This window comes from Dryobates pubescens, chromosome Z (assembly GCF_014839835.1).
Source record: "Dryobates pubescens isolate bDryPub1 chromosome Z, bDryPub1.pri, whole genome shotgun sequence".
NCBI lineage: Eukaryota > Metazoa > Chordata > Aves > Piciformes > Picidae > Dryobates > Dryobates pubescens.
Window position 1 is genome coordinate 56,267,000 of NC_071657.1, and position 19,578 is coordinate 56,286,577.

General features: G+C 44.1%; 1 protein-coding gene across 1 annotated transcript in view; it reads right to left on the reverse strand.

Moving 5' to 3' along the window:
- Positions 1 to 9,288, reverse strand: part of DMRT1 (doublesex and mab-3 related transcription factor 1) — a 58,476-nt gene extending 49,188 nt beyond the window's left edge. The window contains exons 1-2 of the mRNA XM_054177906.1: positions 9,025 to 9,288; positions 5,657 to 5,837 (exon numbers count right to left, since the gene is read on the reverse strand). Coding sequence (XP_054033881.1) covers positions 5,657 to 5,837; positions 9,025 to 9,288 — 445 coding nt within the window. The remainder of the gene's footprint in view (positions 1 to 5,656; positions 5,838 to 9,024) is intronic.
- Between the last annotated feature and the right edge of the window lie 10,290 nt (positions 9,289 to 19,578).

Below are 19,578 nucleotides of genomic sequence, written 5' to 3' on the forward strand. Positions count from 1 at the left end.
TCAAGCACTGTAAATAATCCCTTCCTCCTCCTCCGTATTATTACCTCTCAAATATTTATAGACTGCTATATCCACCCTTAGACTCCTTTTCTACAAGCCATGCATCATTTTTGTCATCATTCCCTCTGTATTTTCAAATTTATCTATGTCCTTTTATAAGGAGATCCTCAAAACTCCTTTGCAGTGTTCCCAAGCACAGTGAAACCAAAGCTGCAGAGAGAGGCAGAAATGCACCCGCCCTTTCTTCACAGGCAATACCTTCTCAGACAACTCCATACCAAAATGCATTTTGGTATGAACTGAAAATCACAAAACCACGGCCACCACCCTGCAGAGTGCTTCATTTGTCACATAGCTGTATCAGTCAGAAATCATAAAAGCTTCTTTGGGAAAAGTTTTACCCTAAACCAAGGAAAGATCGTTCAAAATTAAATACTCTGAATATTTCCTTAGTCCAGCTTGAAACAGGTTTAGCAGCTGAGAAAAATCAGCACACGGGCAGAAGGTAACCTCCAACAATGGCTTCCCATGAAAAAGTCTAGCCCATGCTATGGATAAGACAACACTCCAAGAGAGAGTTAAGACACTGCACAAACCATAACAAGAGACACATACAAATGTGATTTTTTTCTTTCATCTTAACTGCAACTAACTGCAGCAAACCAGATGACTGTGGACAGAAAGGTATTAGCTATTTGCAGGCGAAGGGTGCAAATACTACTTTTTTTGCCAGATGTCACAATACAGTAAAGACATGTCATATTCAACCAAGCTCTTTTCTTTTGAACAGATTTGCTGTCTGTGGGACAATCTCAGGAAATGCACTAGGCAGCCACAGATAGGGCTGCTTTGCTCTCGGTATCAAAGAGTTGGTAGGACCAGGAGGCAGCCAGCAACTAAAACTGGTGAAGAAGTAGTAAAGGGTGCAGCAGGAAACTAAATTATTTGGAAAGTAACAAGATGTAAAGACAGAAGGAAAGAGCAGGGTGATGGACAAATAACCACTGCAGACCCACCAAGACCTCTGAGAACTTGCAGACATCATGTCAGCCTTGGCACAGGCAGGCAAACCAGCTAATGCCTCCTTCTCCTTACTGCTCAGCTCTTCTGAGGCTGCTGCCACCTGAGCTAGCAATTCTCCCCGTCCACCTTATCAGCATCCACAATGCTAGTTTTCTGTTGAAACCTACCCTAGATGTAGACATCATTTTTTTTTTAAGTCATAAGAGGCAGGCTTGCAATTACTGATCAGTGGCTGAATTTATCATTTCAGTACATTGACTTAATGTCAATACAAAAAATGCATGGATTTACTAAATTCACAGAACAGATTATTTTGAAAAGAACCTCTGGAGGCCAGCTGGCCCAAACTCTGCTCAAAACAGGAAGATATTCATAGCTGGATCATGTTCAGGCATCATCCAGGAAGTTTTGAGTCTCACCAAAATTCCCTGGGCAACCTGTTTCAGTGATTAAGCATTCTCACAGCGAAATGGCCATGGCAGCTTTCTCATGCTACCCCTCAGCTGACTTGAGTCTGACTTTTCTGACAAAACCAAAATTGCAATTTTGACAGCACATGACATTATACTGTACAGACTTACAAGGACTTTCTTTCAAAAAGACACATTATGTAATTTAAAAAACACACACACCAAAAAAACCCAAACACACCACAAAACCAAACCAGACATACACCTAGAAAAACAAACAAACAAAACCAACACCCAACCAAAAACAAACCAAAAAAACCCCTGCAACCCAGGCCTGGCCCAGTTCTGATGCCATTTTTTCACCTCATTACCTATGCAGCTTAACATCTGCAAAGTCAGGCACCCATTTTTGAAAACACAATACAGTGGCAAAGAGAAAGTCACTGCAAAAGATAGTATCAAAAAAGCAAAGAGTAAAAGAAAACAGGTAGGATTTTCAGAGGCACCTAGGACACAGCAAGTTCAAAGGGATCTCAGTACCATAACTCATTAGGTATAGTACTACTGCTGACCCCACTGTAGTCCATATTTACTAGCAGATGAAGCACCATGTGTTTGTTTCTCAGTTTCACAAGGTGGGCAGTACCTAGTTGGAGTAATGTAAAAAGGACACTATTTTGTTTCCATTGCACATAATAAATGTAGCAAAGGGAAATAACAAAGACAAGCTTATTGTTCACAATTGCTAACAGAGGTATGTTTGTCAACCAGTGATACCACAAAAGACACCTGAACAACAGCCTTATTAATGGTAAATGGGAGCCAATGGGAAATTGGCAAATAACTAATACCTTTCTGTCCACAGTCATCTGGTTTGCTCTAGTCAGGTGCAGTTAAGATGAAAGAAAAAAAGCCAATGGGAAATTTGCCACTACAAAGCATAGGAGCAGGAGCTGGCATTGAGCATCATACAGTAGTCCTGTCTACATTGGATGCTTCTAAATTGGGCACACATGAGCACAGAGCAGCAGAAAGACGGAATGCTCTCCAGCCTGTGACTAGGTGATGCATGTCACAGTCACACCACCCTATTGCCAAATGCCAAACATGATCACTAGTCACAATCATTAGTGACTAGGACCAAATAAAATGGATGAAAGGTGCAATGCACTATCTCCTTCCCTCAGTATAAGCAACTCTCATTTGAAGGTGTTCCACGATTGCCCTTCTCCCCTTTCCCCAGACCACAGTGATTTCTAAATATAAAAATGGCACAAATTCCAAACTGACGTGGAACGGGGGAAAAACCATCTTTCATAAACTGACGACATCTGCAAGGCCTCGTTTAAGTGCCTCATCTTTTTTCTGAGTCTTGCACAGTAATTAACCTAACAAGATGTACTCACCCTACAGAAGGAAGGACCATCACTTCAGATGCTCTGGAATCACACCTTTTTTTGCTGCTTGCACAGTTAACCAGCCTTTGCTCTCAAAAATACAGCTTGTGAAGGGAAAATAGAGAGAACTACAAAATCTGTTTGCATGAGGTTCTACTAATGCCCTGGGATCATGCTCTGCTCCCTTCCAACTACCCTGCAATTTCTCAGTTTGCTTTTGAGTGAGGAAGATAACGGTCCTTCCAAGGTAAACAGTTTCCAAGCTTGAGGTGGTATATGCACCGACTTCTATGCTACAACTATGACAATTCATTTTTCCCTTTTTAAAAACCAGCATATCATGAAGGCATCTGAAAAACTGTCTCTGGCCTCCCCAGGTGCCACAATATTTCTCATCTGCCAATAAAATGGATACAGTGAGGAAAGACTCTCTCTCTGGTACCATGTCTGATCTGTGTGACTCCTTCACATGCTACTCCTCTGCTGGCAAATGATGTGTGATGGGAGTCCAAATTCTTGTGATGCCAAAAACTTACATGAAGAACAGAACTATCACTGTCAAAGCCAAGAACTTTGTGTCATACCTGTCAGTTTCTTGTCTAATAAAAGATCTTTACACGCCAACAAATAAGCAAACAAAAAAACAAACAAAAAGCATCAGAATGTTTAAGCAGTATTCTTCCCCAAAAACTCACACTTTTTTGGGTACAGCCTGTACTCTGACATTTGATGAAGCCACCCAACATGTCTGGCTGAAGGTAGGGCATCCTTTGCAGCTTCAGGAAGTCACTGGTGGTGTTCAAGTCATAGCACTTACACTGCTTTCAACAAATTAATCTACCAAAATTATTTGGGATGGAACTTTAGACAGTGCAGTTGCTTTTGAGTTTCATTTCTGCTGCCACTTAAGGTGCCTAAAAGAAGCTGAATCCCATTTCCTATTCATAACCAGATTATTCCATTACTAGGTGAATAAAGCTGACTCTGCCTTGATTATTGGCTGGAATCCAATTTTCTCTCTGTACATTTTAATCATTGAATCACAGAATTGTTTACATTGGAAAAGACCTTTAAGATCATTAAGTCAAACTATTAGCCCATCACTGCTGGGTGCACTAGTAACCCCTGCCTCTAAGCGCCATGTCTATATATCTTTGAAATACCTCCAGGTGTGGTGCCTCAACCACTTCACTGGACACTTAAAAGTTGTCACCCACAAAGCTAAATGTTGTCACCCACACAGTTATTTAGTCAAATGCTTGAGAAACAATGTATTTTAATTGGTAAAAAATAATTACAAATAAAAAATCCACTATAGGAAAGATGACTGCAAACCATTTACAACTGCTCTGACCAAATATTTGCAAACAATTAAAACTACTTTAGAATTAGGCACCTCCGTGTTTTCAGATCTCCATTTATGCATGTTTGTTACATGAATGTTTTTAATTTAAAAAAACTTAATGTAATTCAATTAATAAGAAATTATTAAAGTGGCATTAATAAACTCAGTACTTCCATTCACTTTTAACAAACACTAAGATCCAAATTCTGTTGACTGCAAAGAAATGTCACTTTTGGCCTTTCTATTCTCCTGAGTTACACACAAGCTCTATGTTACTGAACATACTGCTTTAATCTTTAGTCTGCTTTTTCCATGTCTATAGGCAAAGCAGGCAGTAATCCAAATATGAAAGGAGTAATTAAGTCGATTCAAAGACGACACTAACACGATTGCAACAATGAAAACAAAAAAGCTAATAAAAAGCTATTTATTGTTTTATCAACCAGTTCTTCTAAAAGCTTCCCAAAGAAATTCCTCCATACTGGTATGAAATTGCCTGTCTGCAATGGATGCAACAAACCCATCTGACAAGGCTTTTAAATGGCCTGCAAAACAGGGTGATGTTGTTTTGACAGGCATATATATGCACTGTCCTTTGATTAGTCAATGCAAGACATTGTCCGCTTCAGAAGCAACTCTTTAACCTGCACTACTGCCATCAGCACAGATGATCAAAAAATGAATGAAATTTCCTTTTCCTTTCCTCTCTGCTTGCTTTCTTTTTCCTCTTCCCCCCTATCTCTACAGCAGAAGTCAGTTACATCAGTTTTGGTTTTTATACCTATTTGATCACTGTATTTGCCAGGCATAAGCTCTGCATAGGAAAAAGTATTTTGCCAAGAGTTTTCACTCCAGCACATTTATGCCCTAGCTGTGCTTAGGCTTGGTTTTAATGAATACGAAGACCAACACTGTTTGGTTTTTGGTCTGGGTTTTGTTTTGTTTGGTAAGGGTTAAATGCAGTACAGTAAGGCCTATTAGAGTGGAAAGACTACATTAGTCTTCCATAGTTTATCACACCGGGCCACACAGAACAGATGGAACACCCTATCAAAACATGTAAAGTAGGCAGCTCTCTGCTGCTGGGGTCAATTACAATGCCTACATACTTTGCTCCTATACAATGCTGAAAACTCTCCAGTTTTGAAGAAGATACACAGCCAGCCAACAAGCAATTGTCAGCATCATGGCAGAAGCACGTATTTCAGGAGAAAACTCCTCATAAATCCCTACTTGTAGGTATACACCCTACTGAATTCAATTACAATGTCAGTCTATACTAAAAGAATTTTGATTTTCAAGTAAAAATAATCAATTAAAATATGAAAGATTGATTCTGGGTTCTTCCCTTTTGCTAACCATTCCAAAAGTAGAACATTATTCTTGGATAGGGGACTCTCCATAACTGCTGCTGCAAAGAGGGAAGAGGTACATCACTGGGCAGGTATAAGCAATGTCAGCCCTTGCCCCAAGCATTTTACCTGGAGGTGTGCTAGCCGCTGTCATGGCTGTACTGGCTGAGTGTACGGGGCTGCTGCTTTCCAAGAGACAAGAGCCGCCACCACTGTTCTTCTTAATAAACATCTCAGAGGCACTGGGCAGAGGCACCGGCTGGCTGATTCCCAGTTCCTCCTCCTGAGCTTGCTGCCTTCTCAATGCAACCTGGGAACAAGAAGATAGACATAGGGCATGCTCTCTGGCTTGAGCACAATTTATTAATGGAAACAATGAAAGACTCAAAATTGTTTTTTCCTCTTGGTACTCTCTTCAGTATTGATGTCACAATCCAGCCAGTGGGTACAGAAGAATAGAGATTAGGTTACAAAGCTATTTAAAGCCAACCCCTTTTTGCACCCAAACATATATGAACAAACCTGGTGCCATATGCACCCTCCTTCAGCAAAGTCATGTGAAGATGTGTTAAAGCTGACTGCACTCACCTGAACCAGTTCCTCCTGGACAAAGCACACTATGAGAAGAACTACCACTAACCTCCTCTCTGTGATGGGGATAACCAAGTAATTTGCAGGGCTCTGCTGTGTCTATTCATCAATATAAAGCAGCTCTTCAGGAAGGCTTCCACTGCTCTGTCCAAGCTTGCTGGGCACCCTCACTAGCTTTCTGCTGGAAACTGCACAGTTCAAGGGAAATCTCAACGCACAGCAACTTTATGTCAGTTTCATGGAATCATTTCACAGAACCACCAAGGCTGGAAGAGACCTCAAACATCATCAAGTCCAATCTGTCACCACAGACCTCATGACTAAACCATGGCACCAAGTGCCACATCCAATCCCCTCCTGAACACCTCCAGGGACGGTGACTCCACCACCTCCCTGGGCAGCACATTCCAATGGCCAATAACTCTTTCTGTGAAGAACTTTTTCCTCACCTTGAGGCTAAACTTCCCCTGGTGCAGCTTCAGACTCTGTCCTCTTGTTCTGGTGCTGGTTGCCTGGGAGAAGAGACAAACCCTCTCCTGGCTACAACCTCCCTTCAGGTAGTTGTAGAGAGCAATAAGGTCACCCCTGAGCCTCCTCTTCTCCAGGCTAAACAATCTCAGCTCCCTCAGCCTCTCCTCGTAGGGACTGTGCTCGAGGCCTCTCCCCAGCCTCACTGCCCTTCTCTGGACATGTTCAAGAGTCTCAATGTCCTTCTTAAACTGAGGGGCCCAGAACTGGACACAGGACTCAAGGTGTGGCCTAAGCAGTGCAGAGTACAGGGACACAATGTCTTCCCTGCTCCTGCTGGCCACACTATTCTTGATGTATGCCAGGATGCCATCAGCCTTCTTGGCCACCTGGGCACACCGCTGGCTCATGTTCAGCCATCTGTCAATCAGCACCCCCAGGTCCCTCTCTGTTTGGCAGCTCTCCAGCCACTCTGACCCCAGCCTGTAGCTCTGCATGGGGTTCTTGTGGCCAAAGTGCAGCACCTGGCACTTGAATTTGTTAAACTTACCCTACAACTTGCCAGATGACTGATTTGCATCTGTATTTGACCCCTGGAAAGCTGCCCCAGATGACAGGCTGGGATCATGGGCTTTTCTTGCTGGAAATTCTCCTGGGTAACTTGGACAACACCTTCCTCCATTTCCATGTTCGACAGTGACATTTTTCTAACAGACACGTAATACTATTAGAGAAATTAACAGTAGGTCTTGCAATAAAGACATCCCAAACAGGAGGTGTAGACTTGCAAACAGCGAGGGTAACTCTGACTTCACAAGCCAATAACCTTGACCGGTAAAATTCCACCCGCACCAAGGGGCTTATGGATGAAAAATATCAAAAGAAGGAAGGAAAGACAGACTTTCCACGTGTAACTCCTACACAGATAAGGATTATCTAGGGAAGCTTTCAAAGACATTTCCAATAGTAGGCAGGGAAAAGAAATCCCCAGGACAGTCACTGCCAGAACCCATTAGTAGGAGGCATTCCCCACCTGACAGAAGCTGCTGGGCAGCAGAACATTCTGTGCAGAAGGGGACACTTGCATACAGAACACGCCATTTTGTGCTCCCTCCCCCTAGGGAGGCAGCTAAAGGATCCACATTTATTATTCTGTGGTGCACACTGAGCAAAAAAGGCACATGTAACTTGGGCACAATAACAATTTCTGGACTGTCCTGTTGCTGACACAGAGGAATTACTTTAATGAATGCTCCCAGTGGGTTCAGAGGCCATTTAGAATACCTACACTGAATATTAAATAAAAAAGTTGGGAAGGATTAATAGAGGGCTGTACAGGTTTTTTACAACTGTCAGTGGGCTATTGATTTTATGTGGGATCACGAAGCTCTGTAGGCACTAGTTGCAAACTGGGTCGGTGGGTCTGCTACCACTGCCTTTACTTGCACCGGTAGTCCTGACGCCCCCCCATGAATTTATCTACAGGAGACTATTGGAAGGAACAACGTGCCGCCCCACTCACTGAGCTCAAGCACTCCAGGAGCCATTACATGTCCCCTTAACGAAGCCTTCAAGATAAAGGACCACAAAGACTAATACAGCGGTCATTGACGTCGCCACCGAGCTGTTAATTCAAAGGGACTACCTAACGAAAAAAGCAATTCTTACACAGAACTGGATGCAGTTTGGTTTCCTAGCGAATACTACTGAAACCTCGTTTAGCTTTTAGATTACACAGCTGCACAGCTGTTACAGAACTGCTCTATGCAAAACCAGGAACAACGCCGTTAAAAAACGTGTTTTTAGAATGCGCGCTACTAAAGCCACCTAGCATCAGGGAAAACAGATACATCGAATCCGAAAACACCTCCGGAAAATATTCTCGCTAACCAATTAGTTCAGTAGATTACTCATGGTCTAGTTAAAACCAAATGGATAAACGACAATTTAAAGTTAACAAAAAAAGTCTTTCCTCTCGGGCCGTTTCTACGCAGACTAGGGCCGCCAGCGGGACGTGGCTGCGGCGGGTCGGGATGCAGCTGCGTGCCGGCGCGGTCACCGAGCAGCCGAGCGCTCGCCACGGTCGCTCACCGCTGCTGCTGCTGCTGCTGCTGCTGCTAGCTCGGCATGATTTAAATCCTACATGCCTTCTCCTATCGTTTATACAATACAACTCCCAAACCAATTAACGTAGGAGAAGGCGCAGAGCCTCGATAATTTAGTTAGACGGCTAACTGCAGCCGAGGGCGAGGCTCCCCGGTGGCCGCGCTGTCCCTGCGAACCCCAGCACGGCGCGGTAGCGATCGCCAGGCACCAAATCCCTCCGGGCGCGAAGAACGAACCCACCGTCGGCAGCACACCGGACAGACGGCCCATCCCGCCCCGAACAGACCCTGCCGTGGCGCGGCAGCGAGGGGAGGCCACCCCACGGGGCTCACCTGCGCCGCCATCACCCGCTGCCGTTCGGCGATCAGGCTGCACTTCTTGCACTGGCAGTCCCGCCACATGCAGAACCGCTTGTGCCCCTTCAGCGGAGAGGAGTAGCCGTGGTTGCGGCAGCGGGCACACTTGGGCAGACGCGGCGGCTTCTTTCCCGATGGGGAAGAAGCCATGGGTGCCGCCGCCTTCCCGAAGCCGCCCGCTTTGTGCCCCAGCCCCGCGGCGTCCGGGGTCTTGCTGAAGGCCGGGGAGTCACTGGGCATTGCGGTGGGCTGCGGGCAACCGAGCGAAAGGTCCGTGCAGTTCTGCCCTGCCCCGTCCCGTCCCGCCACCCTGCGCGTTTTTGCAGGCGGCGGCATCCCGGACTCGCCCCTCCCGCCGCGGCTCCCCCCCCGGGACCAGTCCGTGCCGCAGCAAGGCCCTCTTTACCCCCGCGCAGGGCAGGCGCCAGGGGTGGGGGAGCGGCCACCCCTCCCTCCCTCCCGCTCCTCCTGCGCGCTCAGGCTGGCTTGAGGCGGCTCCCGCTGCTGCCGGCCGTTGGGTACGGGGCAGCAGGGCAGTAGGTGCTGAGACAGGGCGGCATCAAGCCCCCGGCCTCGTGCAAGAGGTACCCACGGGGCACGGCTCAGCCGAGATGCTTGCGCCCCTTGCCCCTAGTCGGATGTGGCTCCGCGGCCTCGCTGCTCTCCCTCGCTGCCGGAGCCAGGACTGGCCTAGGCCGTGGCTGTGGCGGTAACGCCCACCATGTGCTGGGAAAGCAAGCCAGGTTGTAGAAAAGCCATTTTTAAGCCTTGTGTTCCCCTGGGTTGGGAAAGCCGGGTTTGAGTAGGCGTCCGCCATGGCCTGGCGCCGGGACAAGTGTGTCCCTCAAATGCAACATGGAACGTGCTGCAGCTTCAGCTGCTTGTCATCGTGAGGCTGCTGCCTCCCCGCTAGGCCACATCTCCCGTTTGCAGATGACCTTACAGTCAACCCTAAATGGGTGTAAATATGCTTTGATCATTACCCGAAAAACTATAGACAGTGAGACCGTGGTGACACCTCAGTACCAGCACCATTGGAGCAGATGTGAGTGGCTAGAGCTCTGTACTCTGCAAAGGGAGAGAGAGGAAGATGCTTTAGCTTTGCTTTTTTAAGTCGTCCTTCTTTCCAACTTAGCACTATGTGATTTATACACCCATGCAGCTCTACAGATATTATTTACAGTATTAATATTTCCTCTGTTACACCTTTAAATCTTTCTGGGTTCAACTTAAGATGACGCTATCTTCATGCTGAAATGAAACTATTAAATTACATCTCAATCTAAGATGAATGACAACTGTCAAATGAGTGACTTAACAGAGATGAAGCAGAAGGCGCTTGAGATTACGTGAGGGTGATTTATAAAGATTGCATAAAGATTTCTATAACCACAGCTTCATGACTCAGCATATCAGATGGTAATAAGTTACAGTAGGTAGAAATTTATTTCTGCTAGAAGAAGCCAAGGAAAGCTTCTCCCTCTCAGAGATCAGGTGTCTCCCAGCTAATTCTGCTCAGACCCAGCCTCCTTGCTGAGTGCCAGTCTTAGTCTGAAGAAATCTCCAGATCTTTGCAGCCTAATGCTCTATGTTAGCATTTGGTAAATTGAATGTAAGGAACGTTTTCCATCGTGGTACAACACTGAAGGCATTTGTGGCACTTTTCATCCTCCAGAGTGACCACATTAGTAGACTCCTATAAAGCCCCAGTCTCAAGCAGTTAGATGGTCAGTCAAGTGAGGTGCCAGCAGAAGCTGGGTGGCCTTAGCGCAGGGATATGACCGTTGATCAACAAACAGAAACTGAAGTTCTTGTATTATTTCTAGGCTTTACATTTTTGATGCCAATAACTTCACATCTTCATGCAAAGGAGAGGATGACTATAACGCCAAGTGGAACAAAATATTACTTTCCTATACACCTCATGTTACATATCACTAATATTTAAGGAGGTGAACGAGGCAGAGAGGCATGCCTAGCTTCCTATATTGAAACATGAAATTCTTCCCTGAATTAAACAGCTGAGTTTTTCTCAACTCAGGGACACTGATCAATTGTTGTGTAGGATCAAGTCCTGAAAGTAAAACTCCAGTTTCTTTGTGGTTATGTGCAGGGAAGTTTTCAGGTGCTTACATGCAAATTGTCTTGAAGTCAACTGAAAATGTGAATTAAAAAGGAGACAAAATGCTAAGTCAGAAGAACAAGAAAAGCAAAATAAAATAAACCCAAATGAATGGAGGTTTGAAAGGGCAGAAGAAGAAAAAGCACAATCAGAAACGACAAGAGGAGAAGGAAGAGAAAAACTGGAAGGAGTGAAAAAAAAGGGCAAGAGAAGAAAAGTGCACAAAGTAGGGAAAAATGGACAAAGGAGCATAGCAGTCACCAACTGCTTATGTATGGCTTCACTAGGAACTAAGTGGGACAGCCAAGCTCAAAGGTGAATGGCTGCTTCTCAGACTAACTGTACAGATCTATGTTATCCATAATGTTACAGAACCTGCTGGTGAGGAATAAAATATTAATGTTGCTAAGAGTGTTTTCTGTTCAGGCTGAATGGCACCAAAATAGCTCGATACTTGATGAGTACAAGTATACCATCAATCCTTTAATGATGAATTGCTAACTCAAATTGCACTTTTAGTAGTGTTCTAGTGTGTAATGTTTGTCCCAAATTTTTTCAGTGGGTGTTTGGTGAAGACGATAATGCATGACTGGATTCGACATCCATTGGAGTCATGAAGGGATAGGATATGGTTATAAACTGCCAGCAGTTCTAACAGGAATCTGAGCAATCTCACTGCAAGTCTTCAGCAAATCATAGTCGTTAGTTTAATGCAGGGCTTGGTGTTTCTGATTTAAATCCAGTGATTGTATCAGTGACTAAACATTACTGTAGTGTGCCGCCCCCTTTGGAAATAAATGTAACTAATGTTTCTGGTGAAAAGAAAAAAGACACCCATGCAGCAAAACAAGCAAATAAAGACATATAAAGAATCAAATTGCATTTTGCCTTTTTTTAACTTCCCTAGATAGCTGGTAGCTATCCTTTAGCTTCAACTCTTTTGTGTAAGTCTTTAAAGTACAAATTGTCATCTGCTAATGACAATTTGTCCTTTGCACTGATTCCTAGAATCTTGAAGAAATGCTTTATTTGCTAACAGGACTGTCATTTTTAGGGGCAGATGTGAACAAGTCCACCACCGTATTTGGCATGACTGAGCATCTCAGTAGGGTGGTAACAAATTAAAGAGGACTTGATTCTGGCACCTTTGCCTGGAAAGTGAAGACAGTGGTGGGTGCATTTGCCATGGGTTAGTTGTTTAGGTGGGTTGGATTGGTTGGTGGGTTGGATGCGATGATCTTGAAGGTCTCTTCCAACCTGGTCTATTCTATTCTATTCTATTCTATTCTATTCTATTCTATTCTATTCTATTCTATTCTATTCTATTCTATTCTATTCTATTATGTTCTGTTCTGTTCTGTTCTGTTCTGTTCTGTTCTGTTCTACTCTGTTCTATTTAGTAAGTCCCTTTTAGTGACCTGATTCTGGTTTTTGTTTTGTTTTAAATTTTTTGCTGTCAGTGGGTTGAGCCAGGGGGTTTTACCTCCTGGGGTCAGAGCAGATCTTTATGACCCTCTGTGGTCATTTTCATAGACTATATAACTGGGGCTGGTTGTGGATTCCCAGCCGAACCTCAGCTGCAGGAGTGGTGAGGGATAGAAGATAAAATATTTACACAGCTGGTCCACACTGTTTGAAAATATCAATGTGTCCATAGATAACTTTGGAAAGTTACCAAAGACAGACAGAGGGAGTCAAGTAAAGAAGGGAATTGGTGGCAGCATATTCCCCTGAGGCACTAACAGGGGATGGGGAGCTCCTCAGTGTCCAAATTCAATGCTTGACTGCAGCTTTGGGTGTCATGGCTGTCCTGCAGCCATCAGGTTATCAGAATTGCCTAATATGCAGCTACCCCGGTCTTCAGTCTTGCATCTGTGTTAGTCCACATGTCTGTGGCATCAGCTGGTCTACCTGTGCAAGCAGCCTGCCGTGCAAACTTAAGCATTTGCAGGAGTGACAGGCGTGATCGTGACAAGCTGATTGAAAAGATACTTCAGAAAAAATCCAGTAGGTGGCATAAATAAACCACGCATTTTTTTGCAGGTTCACTTTACTTGTAGAGCAGTCTGTCTCTTTCCTTCACTCACTGATTTTAAACCTCCTTTAGCTTACAAGAAAGCCAAAAATTTGTCCTCTGGCTGTTAAAACTCAACCTCACACCAGAGTTTTCTATTCCAAGCGGAGTGTTTTCTTGACAATTTCTGGTAGAACATAGCTTTTTAGGTTTGGTGGGTTGTTTTTTCCCTTGTGTGCTTTGTTTATTTGTTTCTTTCTGTGTTCATGTTTTCACACTTTGTTTCAGGTTATACCTCTAGAACTAGCAGCACCAGAAGGAAGGGTGAGAATTTCTTTGTAGAACACACTGATCTGAAACCAAATGTTTCCTCGAAATGCCCAATATCTGCAAGCTCAAAATCAGCCCTAGTGCTGCTGTCTCAGACACCTCTCTGTGAAATGAAATCTGAGAAGCTAATAGTCCATTCAATCTAGCTGAATCTTTAATTCAGACATAAGATTTCAAATACTTTATTCTTCATTGCTCAAAAAAAATGTTCCTAAGGTATGGGGCTTTTAGGTGTAGGGAGCCCCAGCATGCTACTTGGGATCTCTGCTCCTCAAATTCCTTTTTTTCTTTGCCATTTCAATCTCAGAGGCTCATATTCATTAAGTGAAACAAACTGGAAGCATTCTATAGCTCTGCCACCAATCAGCTATATATATCAGGAGAGTCCCTGAGTAGTGCATTCACAGCCTCTCACCAGTGAGCTCAGTGATATCTTTCTGCATCAGTCTGAAAAGCTGCTCTGCCCAGCTCTGCTGGCAAAGACCACTTGTAAGGTGGAGGAGACTCAGGGGTGACCTTATTACTTTCTACAACTACCTGAAGGGAGGTTGTAGACAGAGGGATATTGGTCTCTTCTCCCAGGCAGCCAGTACCAGAACAAGAGGACACAGTCTCAAGCTGTGCCAGGGGAGGTTTAGGTTGGATGTTAGGAAAAAGTTCTATACAGAGTGATTGCCCATTGGAATGGGCTGCCTGGGGAGGTGGTGGAGTCACCATCATTGGAGGTTTTCAGAAGACTTGATGGGGTGCTTGGTGCCATGGGTTAGTTGTTCAGGTGGTGTTGGATTGGTTGAGGGGTTGGACGCGATGATCTTGAAGGTCTCTTCCAACCTGGTTTATTCTATGTATTCTATGTATATGTTCTTCAGCACCGTCATTTCACATTCTTTGCCTTTGCTGCAAATCCAGACCCATTGGGAAGGCAAGGTGTGACACCCATCTAGGCGATCTTTCTCCAAAGGATGCACAAAGGGATGTTGGCATCCCTTCTGATTAGAAGAGATTAAATTAGAGAACAGGCTGACACAGCAGGTACCATGCCTTGATGGGTATTGAAGTAGGAGTTTCATTCACACTCTGTTATTTTCCTGCTCTGGAAAGGTAGCCACAACATCAGTAACCTCAGGTGAGCCACAGCTGAGAAAAGCCATCAGAGATTCTTGCCTGAGCAAACACGTCTGTTAGGAGGACACATACTTATCAGACTCTAGAGTTTAATGGGTTATGGTAAAAATTACTTATATAAAAACTGAGAAAAGCCTACCTGTATCCCCTTCATAGCTGTGAGATCAATGATGTTGGCCCACAGTAGTCTAGAAAAACACAATTAGCTAGGCACAAAATTCAGTCTCTTGCATTGTGCCAAGTGCAATACAAAACCAAAGCAGTTTTTAAGAACAATGAAGCAAATAGAACAGAGATATTCTTAAAATAATTTAAGTTTAAATCATTTAATTGCAGATTTAGAGGCTGGAGAGAACACGGTCTCAGCTCCTCTGAGATTTCAATCATTGTTAATAACTGACCCCAGTAGTTATTTGGAAGCATTATTAGGTCCACCTTCTAAAATAAGAGGTTAAAAAGTGAATATGGGGGTTTCCCCATACTCACGGGATTGCTCCTTCTCTGTCTTCATTGTTCATTTTAGGCATACTTAAAAATTAATTGGATCCAGTGACTTAGAACATTGAAGATTCTTGCATGACTCATTAAGCTGACATTTCTAACATTTGTAATTCACACAGTAAGAATGATAGAATCCCATAAGCCATCTATACGTTCCAGCTCTTTCATCAAGGTAGGACTATGGAAGAGAATGCCCTTAGTTCCAAGTATCATCATCAATTCAACTCTAAGACATCTGTAATGGAGTAGAGTTTGATAGACTGCCAGAGTGTGAAAAACTAAGCTCCAACCTCTTAAAAACAGGCAACACAATTAATTGCTACTTTTTAATTTATAGTCTTTACTCTTTTAATGGCTACAGTTAAGTTTCTGCTTCATTAAGCAAGCTGATTGGTATTTAAAGGAACAAATAGATCATTTCAAATTATAAAGCATTTGCTTTATTACCTACACTTTCTTTTAAATTATGTAGGTTTTTATTATTTTATATTCCTGATCTTCAGGAACTTAAGACTGCTGGAGCTCTGTGATTGTGAGAGATAGTTTCAACTGAGATAACAGAAGAGGCATTTTTTTTTTCCTGTGTTTTATTTGCTGTCCAATTTATTTCATTATTTTTGCATTATTATTTGTTGCTCCTAGTTCTGATGCTTGATAGAAGAAAAGACATTGTTACAACAGTTCTTTCTGAATTTATCTTCTAATTCTTTCTTTAAGCCTAAATAAATAGAAAGTATCTTTTTCACATACTATTCTGTTCTTAGGGGAGCACATTTCATTCTGTGCAACATCCCATTAAAATCAGTCAGTGTGGCACTTGTCTAAGAGTAAAATGTTGTGCTGCCCTTCCCCCATTTCTTCCCCCTTCCCACTGAGGAGTTGCAGGGAAAAGGGGGCATGGGTGACAGAATTTCCTCCAGCTACATCTGAGGTCTTCCAAATATTTTAATGGAAGTCAAATGGCTGTTACTTGAGCAGCCATGCTGTGAAATGACTTGATATGAGCTGCTGACCTTTTTCATCTCCTAGGCTGAAAGAGAAGGGTTCTTCTTCCCAGTCAGCTGGACTTTTTCTGCCTGCAGCTTCTCCCATCTGCCTACAGTGCCAAGGAGCCCCCAGAGGAATCCTGCAGTTCAGAGTTGGTCCCCAAATGCTGCAGACAGTGTACTGGTCCCTCCATCTTCAAGTACTCTTGGGCTCATACCTGCTCTGTGCCAGGAACCCAGGAGATATGGGTCCCAGGAGACCTCCATTTCTCTAAGGCTTTGCTTAGTGCTATCAAGATACAGATAATCAGAGCATCACTAGTTAGGTGGCTTCCTTAAGTAACAGTTTTCTGTCACTTGATCAGCAGTGTTGGGGTTGATGTAGGACTTATATGCACATTGACCAATTAGGAGTAATTGAGTTTCTCTAATTCTGTTGGCCAGAAGGGGCTAAGGAAGGTAACACATTGTTACACATTGTGTAGATACAGAGATACCTTATCAAGTGGTGGGGACATTGTATGGAAAGTAATTAGTCAGCTATCTTAATTTTCTGTCATCCCTTTGCAAACAGTGTCTCTTTCAGATGCCATACTAAAGGTGTTATGAGCCTAGCGCAGACACCCCAACTAAGTGCATGCAAATATTCACATTGCCTGAATAAAGTCTTTTTAAACAGACTGAGAGTTTGAAATTGTAACAGATAACACATAGTAAGGTTGAGAAAAAGACCAGCTTTCACTGCATGGTTGTTTAAGCTATTTATTTCTTTTTCTTTTTTTTTTTTCCCCCTTCCCCCCCCCCCAGTTTTTAATAAGCTAAGGCTTGGGGATTGCCCTTTCACTGCTGGAGAACAGTTTCTGTGAATTCACAATACTGTTGTCTTAGAAGATCACTCATTAGGCATCTGAAGGTGAGTACCTCTAAAACTGCCAAAGTATCTATTAATACAATAGCCCATAATTCCTCTCCGTAGGATTCACTGTGTTCAACTAGCTGAGTGGCACATACCTTAAATACCTTCCTGGATACTCACTTTACCTGATAGTCTGGTGATATCCTGGTCAACTGGATGAAGCACACGTTCCTTAACCAGCTTGCAGTACTTGTTTATGCTCCAATGAAATCACTCCCATATTTTTTTTTTTCAAAGCAACATTTAGGAATAAAATAAAAATTATACAGACACCTCTTAAAAACAACAGGAGGACAGCTTCATATCCCAGCTGCTGCGTGAGCCTACCAGGGGTAAGGCTTTGCTTGACCTTCTTTTTTACAAACAGAGAAGGGCTGGTGGGAGATGTGGTGGTTGGAGGCTGTCTGGAGTCCAGTGACCATGAAATAATTGAGTTTTCAATATGCAGTCAAGCTAAGAGGGGCAGCAACAAAACCTCCACTCTGGACATCTGGCAGACTTCAGGTTACTCAAGGAACTAACTCAGAAGGTTCCTTGGGAAACAGCCCTTAAAAACAAAGGGGTCCAGGAGGGCTGGACCTACTTCAAGAAAGAACTCTTGAAGGCACAGGAACAGGCTGTGCCAGTGTGCCGGAAGATGAGCCGCCGGGGCAGACGGCCAGCCTGGATGGGCAATGAACTTCTGAGTGAATGAAGGGAAAGAGAGAGGGTGTATCATCTTTGGAAGGAAGGAGAAGTAATCCATGAAATGTTTAAGGATGTTGCTAGGTCATGTAGGAAAAAAATTAGAGAGGCAAAAGCCCATTTAGAGCTTAGACTGGCCTCTGCTGTGAAGGACAACAAAAAATGCTTCCATGAATATATTAATGGCAAGAGGAGGGGCAAGGACAACCTCAGCTCCTTAGTGGACATGGAGGGGAACATAGTAACAAAGGATGAGGAAAAGGCAGAGGTACTTAATGCCTTCTTTGCCTCAACTTTTAATAGCAGGACAGGCTGTCTTCTGGACAACTGGCCTTCTGAGCTAGCATCAGAGATGGAGCCAGGGAGCAGTATAGTTCCTCTGTGATCCAGGAGGAAGTAGTTAGAGACCTCCCACTTGGATCCCCACAAGTCCATGGGACCAGATGGGATCCATCCTAGGGTGCTGAGAGAGCTGGCAGATGAGCTGGCCAAGCCGCTCTCCATCATTTTTCAGCAGTCCTGGCTCACTGGAGAGGTCCCAGATGACTGGAAGCTGGCCAACGTGATGCCCATCCACAAGAAGGGCCAGTTGGATGAGCCAGGGAATCAATAGAGACATTCTGTTGCTGCTTAGGGAGAAAAGGAGAGTCTATGGTCATTGGAAGAAAAGGCAGGCTGCTTGGGAAGACTACAACATTGTCTTGTGGCCATGCAGAGAGAAAATTAGAAGGGCCAAAACCCTGGAAATTAATTTGGTTTCAGCTGTTACAGAGAGCAGGAAATACTTCTACAAATATATTGGCAATAAAAGGAGGACTAAGGAGAGTCTCTGTCCTTTGTTGGCTTCAGGGGAAGAACATAGTGGTAAAGTATAAGGAAAAGGCTAAGTTACTCAATACCTTCTTTGCCTCAGACCTTAGTAGTAAGACCAGTTGTTTTCTGGGCATCCAGCCCCCTGAACTGGAAGATAAGGGTGGGGAACAGAATAAAGGCCCCATAATCCATGAGGAAATGATTAGTGACCTGTTGCACCACTTACACATAGGTAAGTCTGTGGGGATGAATGACATGCACCCAAGGGTACTGGGGAAGCTGGCAAAAGTGCTCACCAAGCCACTAGCAGTCCTGGCTAACTGAGGAGGTCCCAGCTGACTCAAGATGATGCCCATCTACAGGAAGGGCTAGAAGGAGAACCTGGGGAACTACAGACCTGTCAAGTCTGACTGATGCTGCAGAAGGTCATGGAGCAGGTCATCTTGAGTGCCATTATACAGCATGTGCAGGGCAATCAGGTGATCAGGCCCAGTCAGCACAGGTTCATGAAGGGCAGGTCATGCTTGATGAACCTGATGTCCTTCTATGACAAGGTGACCTGCTCAGTGGGTTAGTTTTTATCTAGACATTAGTAAAGCCTTTGACAGTGTCTCCCACAGCATTCTCCTGGAGAAACTGGCTGCTTGTGGCCTGGAGGGGTCAACACTTCACTGGGTTAAAAAACAGTTGGGTGGTTGGGCGCTAGCAGTTGGTGGCTTGTGTTCCTCAGGGCTCAGTCTGGGGGCCAGTCTTGTTTAGCATCTTTGTCAGTAATCTGGATGAGTGCACCCTGAGTAAGCTTGCAGATGACACTAAATTGGATGGAAGGGTTGATCTCGAAGGGAGGAAGGCTCTGCAAAGAGATCTGGACAGGCTGGATCAATGGGCTGAGATCAACTGTCTGAGATTTAACAAAGCCAAATGCTGGGTCCTGCACTTGGGGTCACAACAACCCCATGCAATGCTATGGGCTTGGGGAAGAGTTGCTGCAAAGCTGCCTGGCAGAAAAGGTCCTGGAGATTCTGTTTGATAACTAGCT